This window comes from Amblyomma americanum, chromosome 5 (genome assembly GCF_052857255.1).
Source record: "Amblyomma americanum isolate KBUSLIRL-KWMA chromosome 5, ASM5285725v1, whole genome shotgun sequence".
NCBI lineage: Eukaryota > Metazoa > Arthropoda > Arachnida > Ixodida > Ixodidae > Amblyomma > Amblyomma americanum.
In genome coordinates, this window is record NC_135501.1 from 14,014,388 (window position 1) to 14,029,560 (window position 15,173).

Sequence of the window (15,173 nt, forward strand, 5' to 3'; positions counted from 1 at the left end):
GTGCCAGGGCTGCAGACTGAAATGGCTCCAGCTCTCCATTTTTGCTTGTTCCTCTGGATGCACTAGAACGAAGTCGCTGTTAATATTTTCACTTCATTTCGCAAGATGCGGCTGTTGCCGCAGCTGTGCTCATGGTTTGCGCACATGTGCAAAGCGTGTCACATTGATGAGTGGTGGAGGTTTTCATCTGACCCGTTCAAGTTTCTAGCGTCATCCCGTTCCCGTCACAAATCGCCACCCTAACAGAGTCAGAGTGGTGCCGGGGTAGTGGTGGTGTAAACTTTATTACATACAGGGAAGTTTAGGAAGCACAGGTCCTTGGGCCCCCGCATGGCCCCGCTGCGCTCAACCGTTCATGTCCAGGAGGCTCATGACGCTGGCAGCTCGGCCTGTGGCGATGGCTTGCTTGGCCGGGTCCGCGGAGCGCAGTAGGGTCTCCCAAGCCTCCCAAGTGGTAAGGTGCTCCAGGCCCCGCGGGGGAGGATCCGCCGGGCAGAGGAAAAGGATATGATCAAGAGTTGCTTTAGGGTGGTGGCAGAGGGTACAGGAGGGGCTTGTGTGGATTTGGTGATAGCGCGAGCGTATATAAGGGGAGGGTGAGGTGCGTGTTTGGAGCCGCCTCAAAAGTGTCTGATGATAATTGTCGAGGTAGGGATGGGGTGGGGGGTACAGCCGACGCTCGGCTTTGCAGGCCTGCGTCAGTTCACTGAAGGAATGCATGCGCTCCCGTGAGAACCCCAGATCGGAGGCCGCCGGTGCCCGGTTGAGAGAACCTCGGGCTAAAGCGTTGGCAACCTCGTTTAAGGGATTCCCGGAGTGGGCAGGCACCAATATGAGCTCCATGTGGCGGGGCGGGTGTGCGGCGAGGGAGTTCAATATGCGAAATGCAGGGACGTGAACTCTCCCGCGGGCGAAATTTAGTATGGCAGTTTTAGAGTCCGATAGTATATACCGGGCCTCCGTGCGCGTGATGGCTAGGGCAATAGCGGCCTCTTCAGCCTCCTCCGAAGTGGCAGTGGGGGATATGTGAAGGATAGCAATCGGTTGTAGGGAGGGGTTCGTGATGGCTACAACCTCGTCCTCGCCTGTGCATGCGGCGTCCACCCAAACGGCATCCGGTTCCATTCCATAGTTTTTGTGGAGCGCCCGTGCGCGAGCTCTGCGGCGGGGTTCGTGGTAGGTGGGGTGCATGTTTTTAGGGAGAGGTTTAATAAGTAGTTCGCGGTGAATGTGGTGGGGGACCGGGAGCTGTGTGGGATCCGTGGCTGGTATGCTGATGCCGAGGGTGTGTAGGATGTGTCTGCCGGTGGTGGTTCTCGCGAGACGTATGTATTGTGTCTCGGTGGGCGTCGATAAGCTCACCTATCGTGTTGTGTAGGCCTAGCTGGAGGAGGTTTTCGGTTGATGTATTTAGTGGTAGGTGTAGTGCTGTCTTAAATGCTGTTCGGATCATGGCATCCAGGGTGGAGATTTCTGTGGCCTGGAGTTTCAGGTAGGGGAGCGTGAAGAGAAAGCGGCTGAGGACGAAGGCATGAATGAGACGACATAGGTCATGCTCCTTCATGCCCCGCTGGTGTCCAGAAACTCGGCGGATTAGGTGGGATATCGACACCGCCGTCTGCTTGAGTTTCTGGATGGTGAGAGTGTTTTTCCCGTTGTTCTGGATGTGGTGGCCCAGTACCCGGAGAGTGCGTACCTCCGGGATGTATCGGTTTTCCAGTTTCACGGTTATGGGGGCTGTGGGGCAGTTTAGGGTTGTGGGGCGGAGTATGAGGAGCTCCGACTTCTCCGGAGAGCGTGAGAGTCCGATACTCCGCGCACGTGCCGGGGCGTATCATGAGGGTCGTGGAGCTCGGTAAAACCTACTTCAATATAAATTGTGGAAATATTGGGGGACAGTCTTCCGTCCCCGCACTCCCACTCCGCGGATGCAGCGTTTCCGCTTGCAGCTGCGGAGGGGTCCATGCTCGAGGGAACAAAGTGAGGGACGACAAAGCGTGAAGCAAAGTGTAATAGACAGGGCGCGCCAGCTAGCTACAAAACATCAATGAGGCATTCCTCGGAAATAGAAGGCCAAGCAAGCAGAGCCTCCGACTTACGGGCTGGGGCAGGGGCGCGACTTCGAAGGTATCAGCGGCGAACATTTGTATGCGCCGGGTTTTCCCGTGCGCGCCGCATTCTTGGGGAAATCCCATCCCCGAGCATTTTCTGGTGAAGGTTGCGAGAGCGCGCGTCTGCTGCGCTGGTTTTGCTGCCTGCACTAGAATTCCAGCGGCAAGACAAGGTGGATCTCCGTGCGCCTGCCGCGGAAGGTGCCGAGCGCGCGCGGCTGCAACCGCTCATGACGTTGGCCGGATCCTGAAGAGGCGCTCACAAGCTCCACGGAGTTCCGCGTAATCTTCGAGGTTGCGCTCCCGTCATGTAGTGGCCGCTGATCCGGATCATGAGAGGGAGATAACGAAGAATAAGAATGGTGTGGAGCGCATAGGAGAGGTCCTCTCTGATCATGAATGGCAGTTTACCAATATCCGTCAAGAGAAAAGCCTACAAGAGCTGTATCATACTGGTACTCACCTACGGGGAAGAAATTTGGAGGCTGGCGAATATTGTTCAGCATAAGTTAAGGACAACCCAGCGAACTATGGAAATAATAATGATAGGTGTAACGTTAAGAGACTGGAAGCGGGCTGAGTGGGTGAGGGAAAAAAACAGGTGTTAATAACATCCTAGGCGAAATCAAGAGGAATAAGTGGGCTTGGGCGGGGCATGTAATGCGAAGGCAAGATAACCGCTTACCATTCAGGGTAACGGACTGGATTCCAAGAGAAGGTAAGCTTAGCAGGGGGCGGCGAAGAGTTAGGTGGAAGGATGTGGTTAACAAGTTTGCGCGGATATGGTGTCCCCAGCTGCCGAAGTAGGGGGTTAATTGGAGCGACATGGGAGAGGCCTTTGCACTGCAGTGGGTGTAGTTAGGCTGCTGATTATATTGATAAGCTGCACGCTGTGGCACGGAACGGGCCATCCTCAGATCCCGTGAATGTGGCTGTCCTTTCCAAAAGTCTGAATTGGCGGCATTGCGCGCACGGTGTGGTTGCAGTGTCCTCCTGAATGGTTAGATTGGCCACGTTGACTTTTTATCGGGGGGATCTTCATGAAGATCCCCCCATAGATCCAAAGAATGTCGACAAAAGCTAGTGTTTTGTACTTGTACTTTGCTTGCAGTGAGCAGAATGGATATGTATGAAAACAAGTGCGAAAAGAAAAGCTGTTTTGTTTTCCTTTTTTTCGGGCCAGAAGTGAAGTTCTAGCGCATTTATGGATACCACTATTATTAATCAGAGGCATCTCAAAAAGAGTGCACCACGATGTTTCCTCGGTTTTACTAGACACAAACATCGAAGTAGCCCGCACCTCTACCCTTGTAAACGTACCATTTGTATGTCGTACTTCTTTCTCTGATGTTGGTTTATCACACCAGTGGGTACAGACGGCAGTTGTGGGTTCGTATGCACCGAAGTGAGGACATGCTGCTGCCTGCGGTATCCTCCTTGCATGTATGCCCCAGTGTTCTGTCGTTGCCGTCAATGCGGTGTTTTGATGAAACGTAGAAATGTACCCCAGCTAGTCTCTTCTGCGGGGCCACGCTGTCGTCGCTTTCGTTAAGCCTTTAAGCGACTACAAACTCGACAGATGTGTTTACATGGTTAGAAAGAACGGCTATGGCACTGGTGAAAGCATATTTGAAAGAATTAAACCTCAATCGGGAATCGGACATTGTTTCATGTTTCAGATCATGTACAGCATTCTTGGACAAAAATATTGAATATTGTAATATTGTAAGCTACTGCTATGAAAATATTGAAAGTTAAGTTTTCCTATGCGTAGAAAAATCTTAAAATTTTTTTCCTTGTCTCCATACTTTTATAGAAAACCACTAGAGACCGTTTTTGTCGATAGCAAAAAGAAATAGCAGCAAAAAAATGCTGGCCTGCCGAGGAGAGTTTTGCGGATATCTTGCCTGTTTCGTTGAAATATTGCACCGGATGAAAAAAATGCCCTTCACCTGTATTGCTGGGCATGATCTTTATGTTCTGCGACGATTACCGCGAAGGCGATTTGCCCTAGTCGCCTAAATCAATAGTCTTGCGATTAAGATGTCTGACCGGCTGTCTTGTATATTCCACCTGTCGCGCAGGTACAGCTATAATGGCGGCGGTGCTGCGTCGTGCGACGAAGAGGAGGACGACAACAACAACCTGTCCAGCTACAGGATCAGTATGACCAGCGAAGACCTCCTCCAGCCCGGACATGTCGTCAAAGAGCGGTGGAAAGTGGTGGGTGTTCCCCCAAACCCTGGAGGGCGAAAAGTCTGTTCAACAGCCAGTATCGCCAAGGAAACCCAGAGACAGTGCTGCTTGGGCTCTGCCTTCGTGCCTTCTTTTAGTAACATCTTTACCACTTCTGTCGTGATCAGGGACACAAGTAGCCCCTCTCTTGGCTTGTTTTGGCATGTTTGCGAAGGGAAGGTTTCGGGCGGAAGTCAAAACAAGCTTGACGACAGCAGCACGTCGATAAATGCCTATATACTTTACATTGTAGTGTTCAGTGTGTATGGGGAAGTACCACGAGCTTTGGTAATTATGTACATTTAACAACCCGGTAATGTGGCGCTTTCTTTCAATCTGTTTTAAAAGCCGGAACTGATCGTACGCTATGCTCACGAACTTTCTCTTTTACAGTAACAATCTCAGTGAGAACGCCTAAGGTCTATTAGCCTTCGCAGGAACCCGTTTAAGAAAACTGGCCGCTTTTAGTGCCGAACATAAAGAGCGTGCCCGGTGTTATACATGGGATTTTGCTGCATTATAACAAGAAAAAAGAGATGCACTTAGTTATTAATGCTTATTAATGCCATGGTAGTGAGTGCCAGTTCAATATCTCTAAAAAAATAGCTGTATGTTACCGGTACTCACCTGTGATGTAGGAACATGGAGGCCAATTAAAAAGGATTCAACTTAAATTGAGTACAACGCAGCGCAGCCGATAAAGGAAAAAGAGAGGTGTGACATTAAATGACGCGAAAATGGCAGAACGAGTTAGGGAACAACGACGGGTTGATGACATCTCAGTCGAAATCAAGGAGAAATGGGTTCATGCAGGGCATGTGCGGGTGGAATGTAAGAGTATCAGGGGGCAGCACAAACTTAATTGGGCGGTCGAGATCAAAAAGCTGGCCGGGACAAGGTGGCCCCAACTGGCACAGGGCGGGATTAATTGGAGACATATGGGAGAAGCCTTTTCCTGCAGTGGGCGTAGCCAGGCTGATGATGACGTTTACAGCAACGTTTTTTTCTGAAGCAATGAGAAAATGTTTGAATTTTTTCTCATTGATCATCTGGTATTCCAGTATGAAGAGAAAATGCTACGTAGAAAGCACTAACTTTAATCTGGCGCCCTTCTCACACCTGCATGTTTTGTCATTCGCGTGTACTATAGGGAAGTAAAGTTTTCAGTGCGCTCCATGCCTTCCAACGATCATCTCATCTGTCTCTCACACATTGGAGCACGTGATCTCGTCTTAAACCTCCCCATCAAGTGTGGTCTCGAGCCACCAGCTAACAGCAGAGGTATTGTCACTTACTGCATCTCAAATCTTGCACTTTTATCCCCAACAGTACCGTCTTTGAAAAATTTAACAAGAGCCAAGAGTATCCTCCTTAGCGGTCCAGTCACGGAGTTTATATAGGAGCGCTTAGGCTCTAAACATGTATTTATTTATTTATTAGTTTATTTATTTATTTAGTTATTATGCATATTTTCAAGGACCATAGGCACTTCGCAAAAGGAATAGTGAGTTCGTCACATTAGTTGCAGAACAAAACATAACAAAAAATACTGTGAGGCACTTTAAACCATGACAGTGAATTGAATGGCAGCAAAAATGAAGACTGTGGATGCGGGAAGGTGATTCCATTCGGTGACTGTTCTAGGCAAAAAGGAAGAACGGCACGAATTAGTTCGGCAAGTTGGCCCTTCAACTTCGTGTTGATGGTCGATGCGAGGTCAGATGTAGCTGGGAGAGGTGAAAAGATTTCCTTTCAGGAATGAATTAAATTGGTATATTTTGTTGAAAAAGACAGGCGAAAGTACTTGAGACGCAGTGAGAGGTCGGGCAGATTAAGCGTATTTTTCATGGAAGTGACGCTGGAATGACGTGAATAAGTAGAGAGGATAAAACACGCCGTGCGATTCTGGATGCTTTCAAGGCAAGTGATGAGATTAGAATTAACAGGACCCCGTATGCGCAGGCATATTCTAATTTTGGACGGACAAGCGCTTTGTACAAAGTAAGTTTTAGTGATGTGGGTGTTGATGTGAAGTTGCGCCTTAGCTAGCCTAAAGTTCGGCTAGCATTGTTAGTGACATATACAACATGCATGTTACAGGAAGGAGGAGGAGGAAAGGCAGGAAGGTTAACCAGAAAAATAGCCGGTTTGCTACCCTGCACAGGGGGAAAGGGGTTAGGGGAGAAAAGACGAAGGAGGAAAGACAGTCGCAGGAAAGATTTCTAGTCATATGTATTGGCCAAGATACTTATAGGAGCTAACAACCGACAAGACAGTACCGTTGTTAGAGTCAGAGGGCATATTAGGACTTATAGACCGGAAGCAAGCACGCATATACTTGTATTTGTTAGTGTTAAGCTGCATTAACCATTTGCTACACCATTTCGATATACTGTCGAGATCTTCTTGAAGCTTAGAGGAATCATTGGAGTTAGTTTGTGGTAGATAACGCAATGATTCGCGAACAGCCTAATGTTATAATTAGAGATACAGTCAGGAAGATGATTAGTGTAGATAACAAAAACAAGGGGACCCAGTACCGATCCTTGGTGTATGCAGGAGGTAACGGAACATGAACTAGACGTAAATTAATTAGCAGTTACATACTGAGTACTGTTAAAGAGAAAATCCTTATTCCATACCATAATCCAATCCTTAATGCATACCTTTGGATGAATATTAAGAAGGAAAAGTTTGAAAATCAGTAAATCGTGAGAAACAATCGAAAGCTAGCGAGAGGTCCAGAAATACTCAGTCCGTATGAAGTTGTTGATCTGCATAATGACAAGTCATTAGTAAAAAGAAAGGAGCTGAGTTTCTCGGGAAAAGAATTTTCGAAAACCATGCTGTGCGTTGTTAAAGAAAGAATTGGTCTCGAGTAAAATAATTAGATGTGAGTAAATTATGCGTTCTAGAGTTTTACTTGGAATGCATGTTTATGAAGGCAGAAACTTGGGCTAGTTGGACATTGTTGGAACTCATATTTTCTAGCGCTTCGTGAACACAAGGGACAAGAACACAAATACGCAGGACGTACGCTAGCGAACGTACACAGGACGTAAATACGGACGTAAATACAGCACGTACGTACACAGGACGTACACAGGTACGTAAATACGCAGGACGTACGCTAGCGTACGTCCTGCGTATTTGTGTTCTTGTCCCTTGTGTTCACGAAGCGCTAGAAAATATGAGTTAAGCATGTTTATGAAATTGGTCAGTAATTATCGAAGGAATGGGTGTAACGTGATTTATAAGCTGAAACCACCTTTTCTGCCTTTCAGTCTTTGAGCAGGGTAGAGACCTGCAAGGACCGGTAAAATTTTTTTGATGAAATAACACTTGAAAATAGTTCAGTACACTTTAGCATTTGTGAGTTAATGAAAGAAATTATTGGATATCGGGTCAGTTGTTATAAGGATGATATAAGGAGAAGCCTCGTCGCCACTTTTGGAGGTTTCTTGGTTTTTGAGGCTGCCGTAGGGGCTCCACCACACAGCTGAGACGCAAGTCCCATTAATGATAACTTTTCGCGAAGACGACACCTACAACGTGTTCCACGTAAGGTGCTCTGCAATTTCCAAAAGTAAGCGGCGCAAAAAGAAATTATAAATATGAGTTGGTATGTTAACTAGTAGGCTGGTTAAATAATACCTAGTTAACTTTTTGTCTATTACTATTAGTGTCCTTATTTCTTAAGAGGGCCCTAGTCTATTGTAAGTAACATGCATATAAGTTTCAGAACTTCGAAATCTCAGCCTCGGCGCTGTGTCCCAAAAACTTTGCCTGTTTTGACGAGCAACGTGAACTCAAGGGATTAGTTTGCCTGAAAGTTTTTCGAAATCGCACGTGTTATGTCACAATATAGGCAGAATTTGTTGGGAAACGCCAAGGATAGGTTTGTTCTCGAAATTCTAAAAACTGAGAATGGCATTACTTGAGGTGGGCCACACGCCTCTCGATAAATAAGGAGCACAACAATAATGTTGCTAAAGGTAACTGCTGAATATAAATTAACCAGCCTAGTAGTTAGGACATCTTAGCTGCATTCTGATGCGATACGCCGCTGGCAGTGCTATCCCGAGAAAAAATTGTCGCTCTAAAACAAAAAAGTGGTACGGGTTCATCATGCGCTCATTCTCCAATCGAAGGGGACACTAAAGCGCCGCCTTAAGGATACGATGAGATAGCTTCGGCGGGTGAATGCCTCTAACGTCAGAATCGGTCATTCCCTACTTAGCATCCACAGATCGCTGAGAGTCCTCCTGGCACAGAGGCACAGAGGTGCGCCGCGGTCCTGCGATGGGAGGCGCTGCCACCGGTGGAGACTGTGCGACCCGTGGTGCTTCTGGCGAGCAACCCCTTCGAGACGAGTCATTAATTTAACTGCCACCTGCCACGGTGGTGCGTTTGGCTCCTGATCCGGTGGGGACGCCATGTGACCTAGGTGGCGCGACGACGTCCTCCCATTGGCTACAGCTGCTACAGCTCTTCTCAACTAACCAGAACTCACTCGTGTCACTAAGGAAGCACAAGGCACTATTACCAGATTCTTGCTCGGGGTCCGTACGTCCGAAGAATTGTTGTCGCTCTAAAACCTTTCTCTTTTTTTAAATTGCAGAGCCTCTCAGGTGAAACACCCGGTATTGTTACAAGCAGCCGCTGCGATATGCTTACATGATGGCGAAATACTAATGATGACAAAGCTGGTTTTGCTGCGTGTCGGATGTTTTGTTTATTTCTGCTCGAGTTCGTAAGAGTTCTATTGTAGTAGGCGAAGTCTTGCTGTATACAATTTGTCGCGTACATTTTGAACAATATGTTTAATAGCAAAGGCAAGACAAAAAGTTTTCCTCTCAAAAATTCTGGAAGATTTCAAGCCGGCCTCAGTGCTCATCTGGTGCTGTTCCTTGGCGCTTCGTAGATGAAGAAGATCGGCGGCGGTGGTTTCGGCGAGATCTACGAGGGCCTGGACCTGATGTCCAAGGAGCTTGTTGCACTCAAGCTTGAATCCGCCAAGCAGGCAAAGCAGGTTCTCAAGATGGAGGTTGCAGTTCTCAAGAAGCTTCAGGGTGAGCCATGGGTCCACTAGAGGCGAACGCAAAACCATTTTCCATCCCATCCACTTCCATTGATACTCCACAACCTGCGGAGCCAGCCCTCTCACGCTCTATCCCTACATCTGGGCATGCCCACGTCCATATGCGTACCGCCTTTCACACCCTTCGCAACCTCCTGGGAGACCGCCTCTGTGAGCGAGCGCAGACTGGCTGATTGGGCTTGGCTGGAGAGGAAGGCCAGTGAGCTCTTGGACTGAAAAACTCTCCCGGGAAGGTTTCTATCTCAATTATTACATAAAGTTAATCCTCATCCTCCTACCGCGTGCGAAGCGGATGCTCAGACCATTAGAGCACCGCTGCGGTGGAGGAATCTCACACACACACACACACACACACACACACACACACACACACACACACACACACACACACACACACACACACACACACACACACACACACACACACACACACACACACACACACACACACACACACACACACACACACACACACACACACACACACACACACACACACACACACACACACACACACACACACACACACACACACACACACACACACACACACACACACACACACACACACACACACACACACACACACACACACACGCGCGCGCGCGCGCACACACACACACTCACACAAACGCACACACGCACGCACACGCGCGCGCACACACACACACTCACACAAACGCACACACGCACACGCACGCGCGCACACACACACTCACTCACTCTTCAAGCGCAGTTGAGGTGTCCTCTGATCCAGGGAGCTGCGTATGCGCCTTTCCTTTCCTCGAAATCAAAGGAGTCTGAAAAAAAACAATTTTTTTAGGAAGTGAGCTGACACAGTAGCTCTCACATATCTTGGCGGACACCTGAACCGCGCCGTAAGGGAAGGGATAAAGGAGGTAGTGAAAGAAGAAAGGAAGAGAGAGGTGCCACAGTGGAGGGCTTCGGATAAATTTCGACCACCTGGGGATCTTTAACGTCCACTGACATCGCACAGCACACGGGCGCCTTTTGCGTTTCGCTTCCATAGAAACGCGGCCGCCGCGGTCGGGTTCGTGCCTCGGTACTCTGGCTCAGTAGACGAGCGCCTTAAGCACTGAGCCACCGCGGCGGGTTAAATCAGCGGTGGATACCACCGTCGCGCAGCGAGTAAGCGGTGGCGTCCACCTACAAACAGAGGCGGTTATGCGCCTTTCCTTTTCTCGAAACCACCGGAGTAGCCGGGTTCAGACCTGACCGCGACGGCCGCATTTCGATAGAGGCGAAACTCAAAAGGCACCCGTGTTCTGTGCGATGTAAGTGCACGCTAACGATCCCCAGGTGGTCGAAATTATTCCGGAGTCCTCCACTACAGCACCTCTTTCTTCCTTCCTTTAACTCCCTCCTTTATCCCTTCCCTTATGGGGTGGTTCGGGTGTCAACCGAGATACGTTAGACAGTTTCAGCGTCATTTACTTTCCTAAAACACCAATTTCTATTTCCACTGCTGGCGTTCTTTGTCGGCTTCACTTGGCCCGAGCTCCACACAGACACCGTGGAACGTGGTGCAGGAAGTGCTTGAATAACAACATCTGCCAACCTAGTTGGTTGCGATCCATATGTATCAGCAGCGGGAACACAAAACTGGAAGAAATCTCTTATCTCTGTCCTATCTTCGTCCTGTTTTGTGTTGGCGCTTTTGATACATATGCAGGGAGTGAGGCTAGAATTGCTTGCTCATTAATTTCGAGCACACTTTTCAAAGAAAGATTGCTCTGCTTTGCAATAGATAAGCATGAATGTTTAGTGCTTAATCGGATTTTGTTCTTTGTGTGGCGTTACACTGCCTTTCTCGGGGCGATTAGCACATAGTTCCTAAAGAAAGTGCTTTCTTTCTGATTCGTATCAGTAAGACCTGTTGTGCGAGCTGGATCACTTTTCTCTCAACTTTTGAAGGCACCTTCGTTATTCGTTGTATCAGCTGTCTTGATGTCATTGTCACCTCACTTCTGACTGTTTGTTGTTTTCTTTTGGGCTGGTGTACAGAGTGGTTACGGGCTGGACATATCATTTTACCGCAGTAGAGACATGGTTTCTGTAACGAAATTACGAGAATTGATTTGAGTCGACAGTAATTGGTAATGTAATAACATACTGTGGGGTAGTGAATTGTTTGCGGAATTATAGAATGATTTTCGTAGTTAATTTAACCAAAAACGCCGCTGGTCTGTTGCGACAAAGTTTTTGGTCTTTGAACACACAAAGCGGAGCAAAATTTTCTATGGCTACTTTTCGACTCAGTTGTTCCAACGCTGCCACAAATCAAGAAAATGGTCGCGGAAACTGTCGTCATAGTGTATTTCTTTGCGTGCATCAGAGATGAGAACATCTGACTTGCTTCATAACTAAGAAAATCGAATTTACATGTAATTATACTTTCATGTAATCACTGTTTGGCAGGAGTCATGCGAAGTGCAATTCAATTACATTAGCGCGATTTCTACGGAAACAGTGTAGTAATGTAAATAATTTGCCTTTGAAGAACAATTTTTCGTGGTATATCCGAGCACTCTATGCCAGTCGCTGTCTGGTAAAAATTAGTCCTAGAAACCTTCGTTGTGACTGTGTTTGCGCAGGGCGTGAGCACGTGTGCCGCTTCATCGGCTGCGGCCGCAACGACCGCTTCAACTACGTGGTGATGCAGCTGCAGGGCAAGAACCTGGCCGAGCTGCGCCGCGCTCAGCCACGTGGCGCCTTCTCCTTGAGCACCACGCTCAGGCTGGGCCTGCAGATACTGCGCGCCATTCAGAGCATCCACGAAGTGGGCTTCCTGCACCGGGACGTCAAGCCGGTACCTGTCTTGCTTTTGGCTGCAGGGCAATGCTTTGACGTGCAGAGGCACCGCGTAGAACACGGGCGCGTTTTGCATTCTGCCAACATCAAAACAGGGCCGCAGCAGCCGGGTTTCGATCCGTGGACTATGACAAAGTATGTAGAGTTGAAGCTTAACGTCTCAAAGCGACACATATTCTTTGATAAAAGCCGTAGTGAAGGGCACCGGAATAATTCCGACCACGCGGCGCTTTTTATCCCTTTATATGTACTGGCATGGCACAGCTGCCGAGGCCGCGATCGAACCCACTTCGATGGGGTCGGCCGCCGAACGCCTTAGCTGCTTAGGCACAAGCTTGCGCTCAGCGTGCCTCGCACAACACGACAGTAAATCCTGCGGACGAGTCATGTGTTGTGTCGTGTTAAAAGGTCATGCTTTTTGCGTAGGCAACACCGGTACGTGGCTCTGAGCGCAAAAAATACACTCGAGGAAGGCCCACACGCCAAGCGCGTGTCGTTGTGCCTTCCTCAACTGCCGCATCTTTTTAGCGCCGTGCTATGTATAAACCCAACGGGAACATCCTCAACTATTGGCTCTGCTCTACTTGTGAGCGATGTAGTCAGTACGGCTACTGAATGCAAGGTGCTCTAACGGGGAGAGGGGGGGGGGGGGGTGGAACGGGCTGCGAATCGTGTGCCGTGCGAGGCAAGTTTCAGTGCGAAAGCACTACTTGTTGATGTCAAACGGGTTTCCGTGAAGCATGGCCTTGTGCTTACTTTGGGCAAGCCGTTAATAAATAAATAAAAGAAATGTTGCCTTGACTGGGATATGAACCCGCGTTGGCGTCAACAGATCAGCTTGGCTGGCCACTGCACGAGTGCAGTGCACTATCGCTGCATTTTTTTTCCAGAATGGTATTTACTATACGACGTTACGTGTATATACAGAAGGGGCTATATGCAGATTATTTACAAATAGCTCAGCTGGTGGCTCCACTCCTCTAGCTTGACAGGAGACAGCACGACTACAAGTGCTGCAACGATATACACCGTATCAGCAGCGGAAAGCAGTCCGGTAGAGAGACGCTTTCATTATAAATGTCCCTGAGGTGAGGATTGAATCGGCTAAAATGTCTTCTCGGTGAAACAAGAGATCAGCGGTGCGGTCTAACATGCGCGCTTTCCACAAGCTATGAAGTCCAAGGAGAAAAAACACGTTGTATGGTTCGTAATCAGTTTGAGCGGCCGCAAGGTAAAATACACTGTAGGAATTTAAAACAAAGTCCTTCTTTAGCGTTCTTTGCAGCTCATCCCAAAACAAAACCACGTCTTTGCAGTAGATGAAACAGTGTTCAGTGGTTTGAGGTACACTGCACAGATGACAGGTAACAAAAGGTTAAGAAATGTTCATCCTATACAGCCGCGTTTGAGCAGATGAAGCTTCGGTGTGTAACTTATAGGAAAACGTTTTGGTGCAAGGAGGAAGCGGCATCTTACACACGCCACACCATGACCCTTGAGGCTAAAGTACACAGAACGAATGGTGGCGGAAGGAGCATCGCTATCAAATCTCTATGCAGTCTATTACGAGAAACAGAATATAAGTAGTCGTTAGAAAAACGAACTGTCAAAAACTCACAGGTGCACAGACTTACTGCATAAAGACTAATAAAGAGGGACGCTCAGTAAAATGAAAAGAAATCACTAGATTTGGAAAGAGGATCACAAAATTAAATTCTAAGAATGTTCTAATAATCGGGTGGGAACATTCGCCAAAATAACGTTTATGGGTTAATGGGAATTTAACGTCCCAAAGCTACTGAGGCTGCAAGGAACGCCGTACTAGTCTGGGCGTCCGCTTCGGCTGCGGGAGGTGGTTGGTTCGAAACCCACCGCCGGACACCCACCGGTAAAAATGTGTACAAGCCACCCCCGGCCTGGCGCCCGGCTTCTTCAGGGGTGTATGCTTGGATGAGGCTCCGCAAACCCCGCTGCACCCTTTCGGAGGCAAACCCAGTTTCGAACACAGCCTGCAATGGTGGTTCGTGTTTCACTCCCAAGTGAAGAGTACGACTCAAAGCTCGTACGCTCTAACCAGCGTCAAGTTCAACACTAAGCGATCCTTCGTCAGAAGAGATTCAGAGTATCACTGCGGCCCTGGGCAAGTCCGGTTTTTTCGGCTGTCCGACTTTGTGAAAAAAAAATCCGGATGCTTTAAGAACCCCGCGTGGTCAAAATTTCCCAAGCCAATCCCGTGTCCTGCTGTACTGCTTAAAGCGCAAGTTAGTGCCGCCACAAGTACGAGATTTTGCCTGTGTTGTCGTTTTCGTTCCTCCTTCTCCTGCCCTGCCCCTTTGGCGCAGTCTTGCCTTTTATCCGGTTGGTGAAAGCTGAATGGAGGTTGAGAGTAGGGAATGCGTTGTGGTCTTTCACTTGGTGAATTGTCTTCGAGTGCGTACATGAGTGGGTTTTCGAGCATGATCACATGAGTTCTGAGTATAGGCTGATTAGCAATTATTGTGTTGCGGGAGTGTTGAATAGGCGAAGCGAAGGGGACGCGATAGCGCTCTGCATTTTAATCTTTTATTTCTTCGCTGTGTCTCGCGCTGTATATTCAGCATACAAAGTCAACTAGCCGGTGGACTCGCCCTTGTTGCCTCCTAGGGCTCTACATGACACCCCCCTTCTTTCTGGTGCAGTCCAACTTCGCCATGGGGCGCACGCAGCACTCGTCGCGCAAGGTGTACATGCTGGACTTCGGTCTGGCGCGCCAGTACGTCACCACCACGGGAGAAGTGCGGCCACCGCGGGCGGCCGCCGGCTTCAGAGGCACCGTGCGCTACGCGTCCGTCAACGCCCACAAGAATAAGGTGGGTCTCTGCTTTAGTGCATCCCGCATACGAGACCACAGGTTT

At 48.6% G+C, this 15,173-nt stretch overlaps 1 protein-coding gene across 4 annotated transcripts in view; it reads left to right on the plus strand.

Annotated features, from left to right (window-relative positions):
• Asator (tau-tubulin kinase asator) overlaps positions 1 to 15,173 on the plus strand; it is a 234,409-nt gene that overhangs the window by 167,568 nt on the left and 51,668 nt on the right. For all 4 annotated transcript variants that reach the window (XM_077664608.1, XM_077664607.1, XM_077664610.1 and 1 more), the window contains exons 2-5: positions 4,196 to 4,334; positions 9,271 to 9,418; positions 12,063 to 12,277; positions 14,958 to 15,128. In XM_077664608.1, the coding sequence (XP_077520734.1) occupies positions 4,196 to 4,334; positions 9,271 to 9,418; positions 12,063 to 12,277; positions 14,958 to 15,128 (673 nt within the window). The remainder of the gene's footprint in view (positions 1 to 4,195; positions 4,335 to 9,270; positions 9,419 to 12,062; positions 12,278 to 14,957; positions 15,129 to 15,173) is intronic.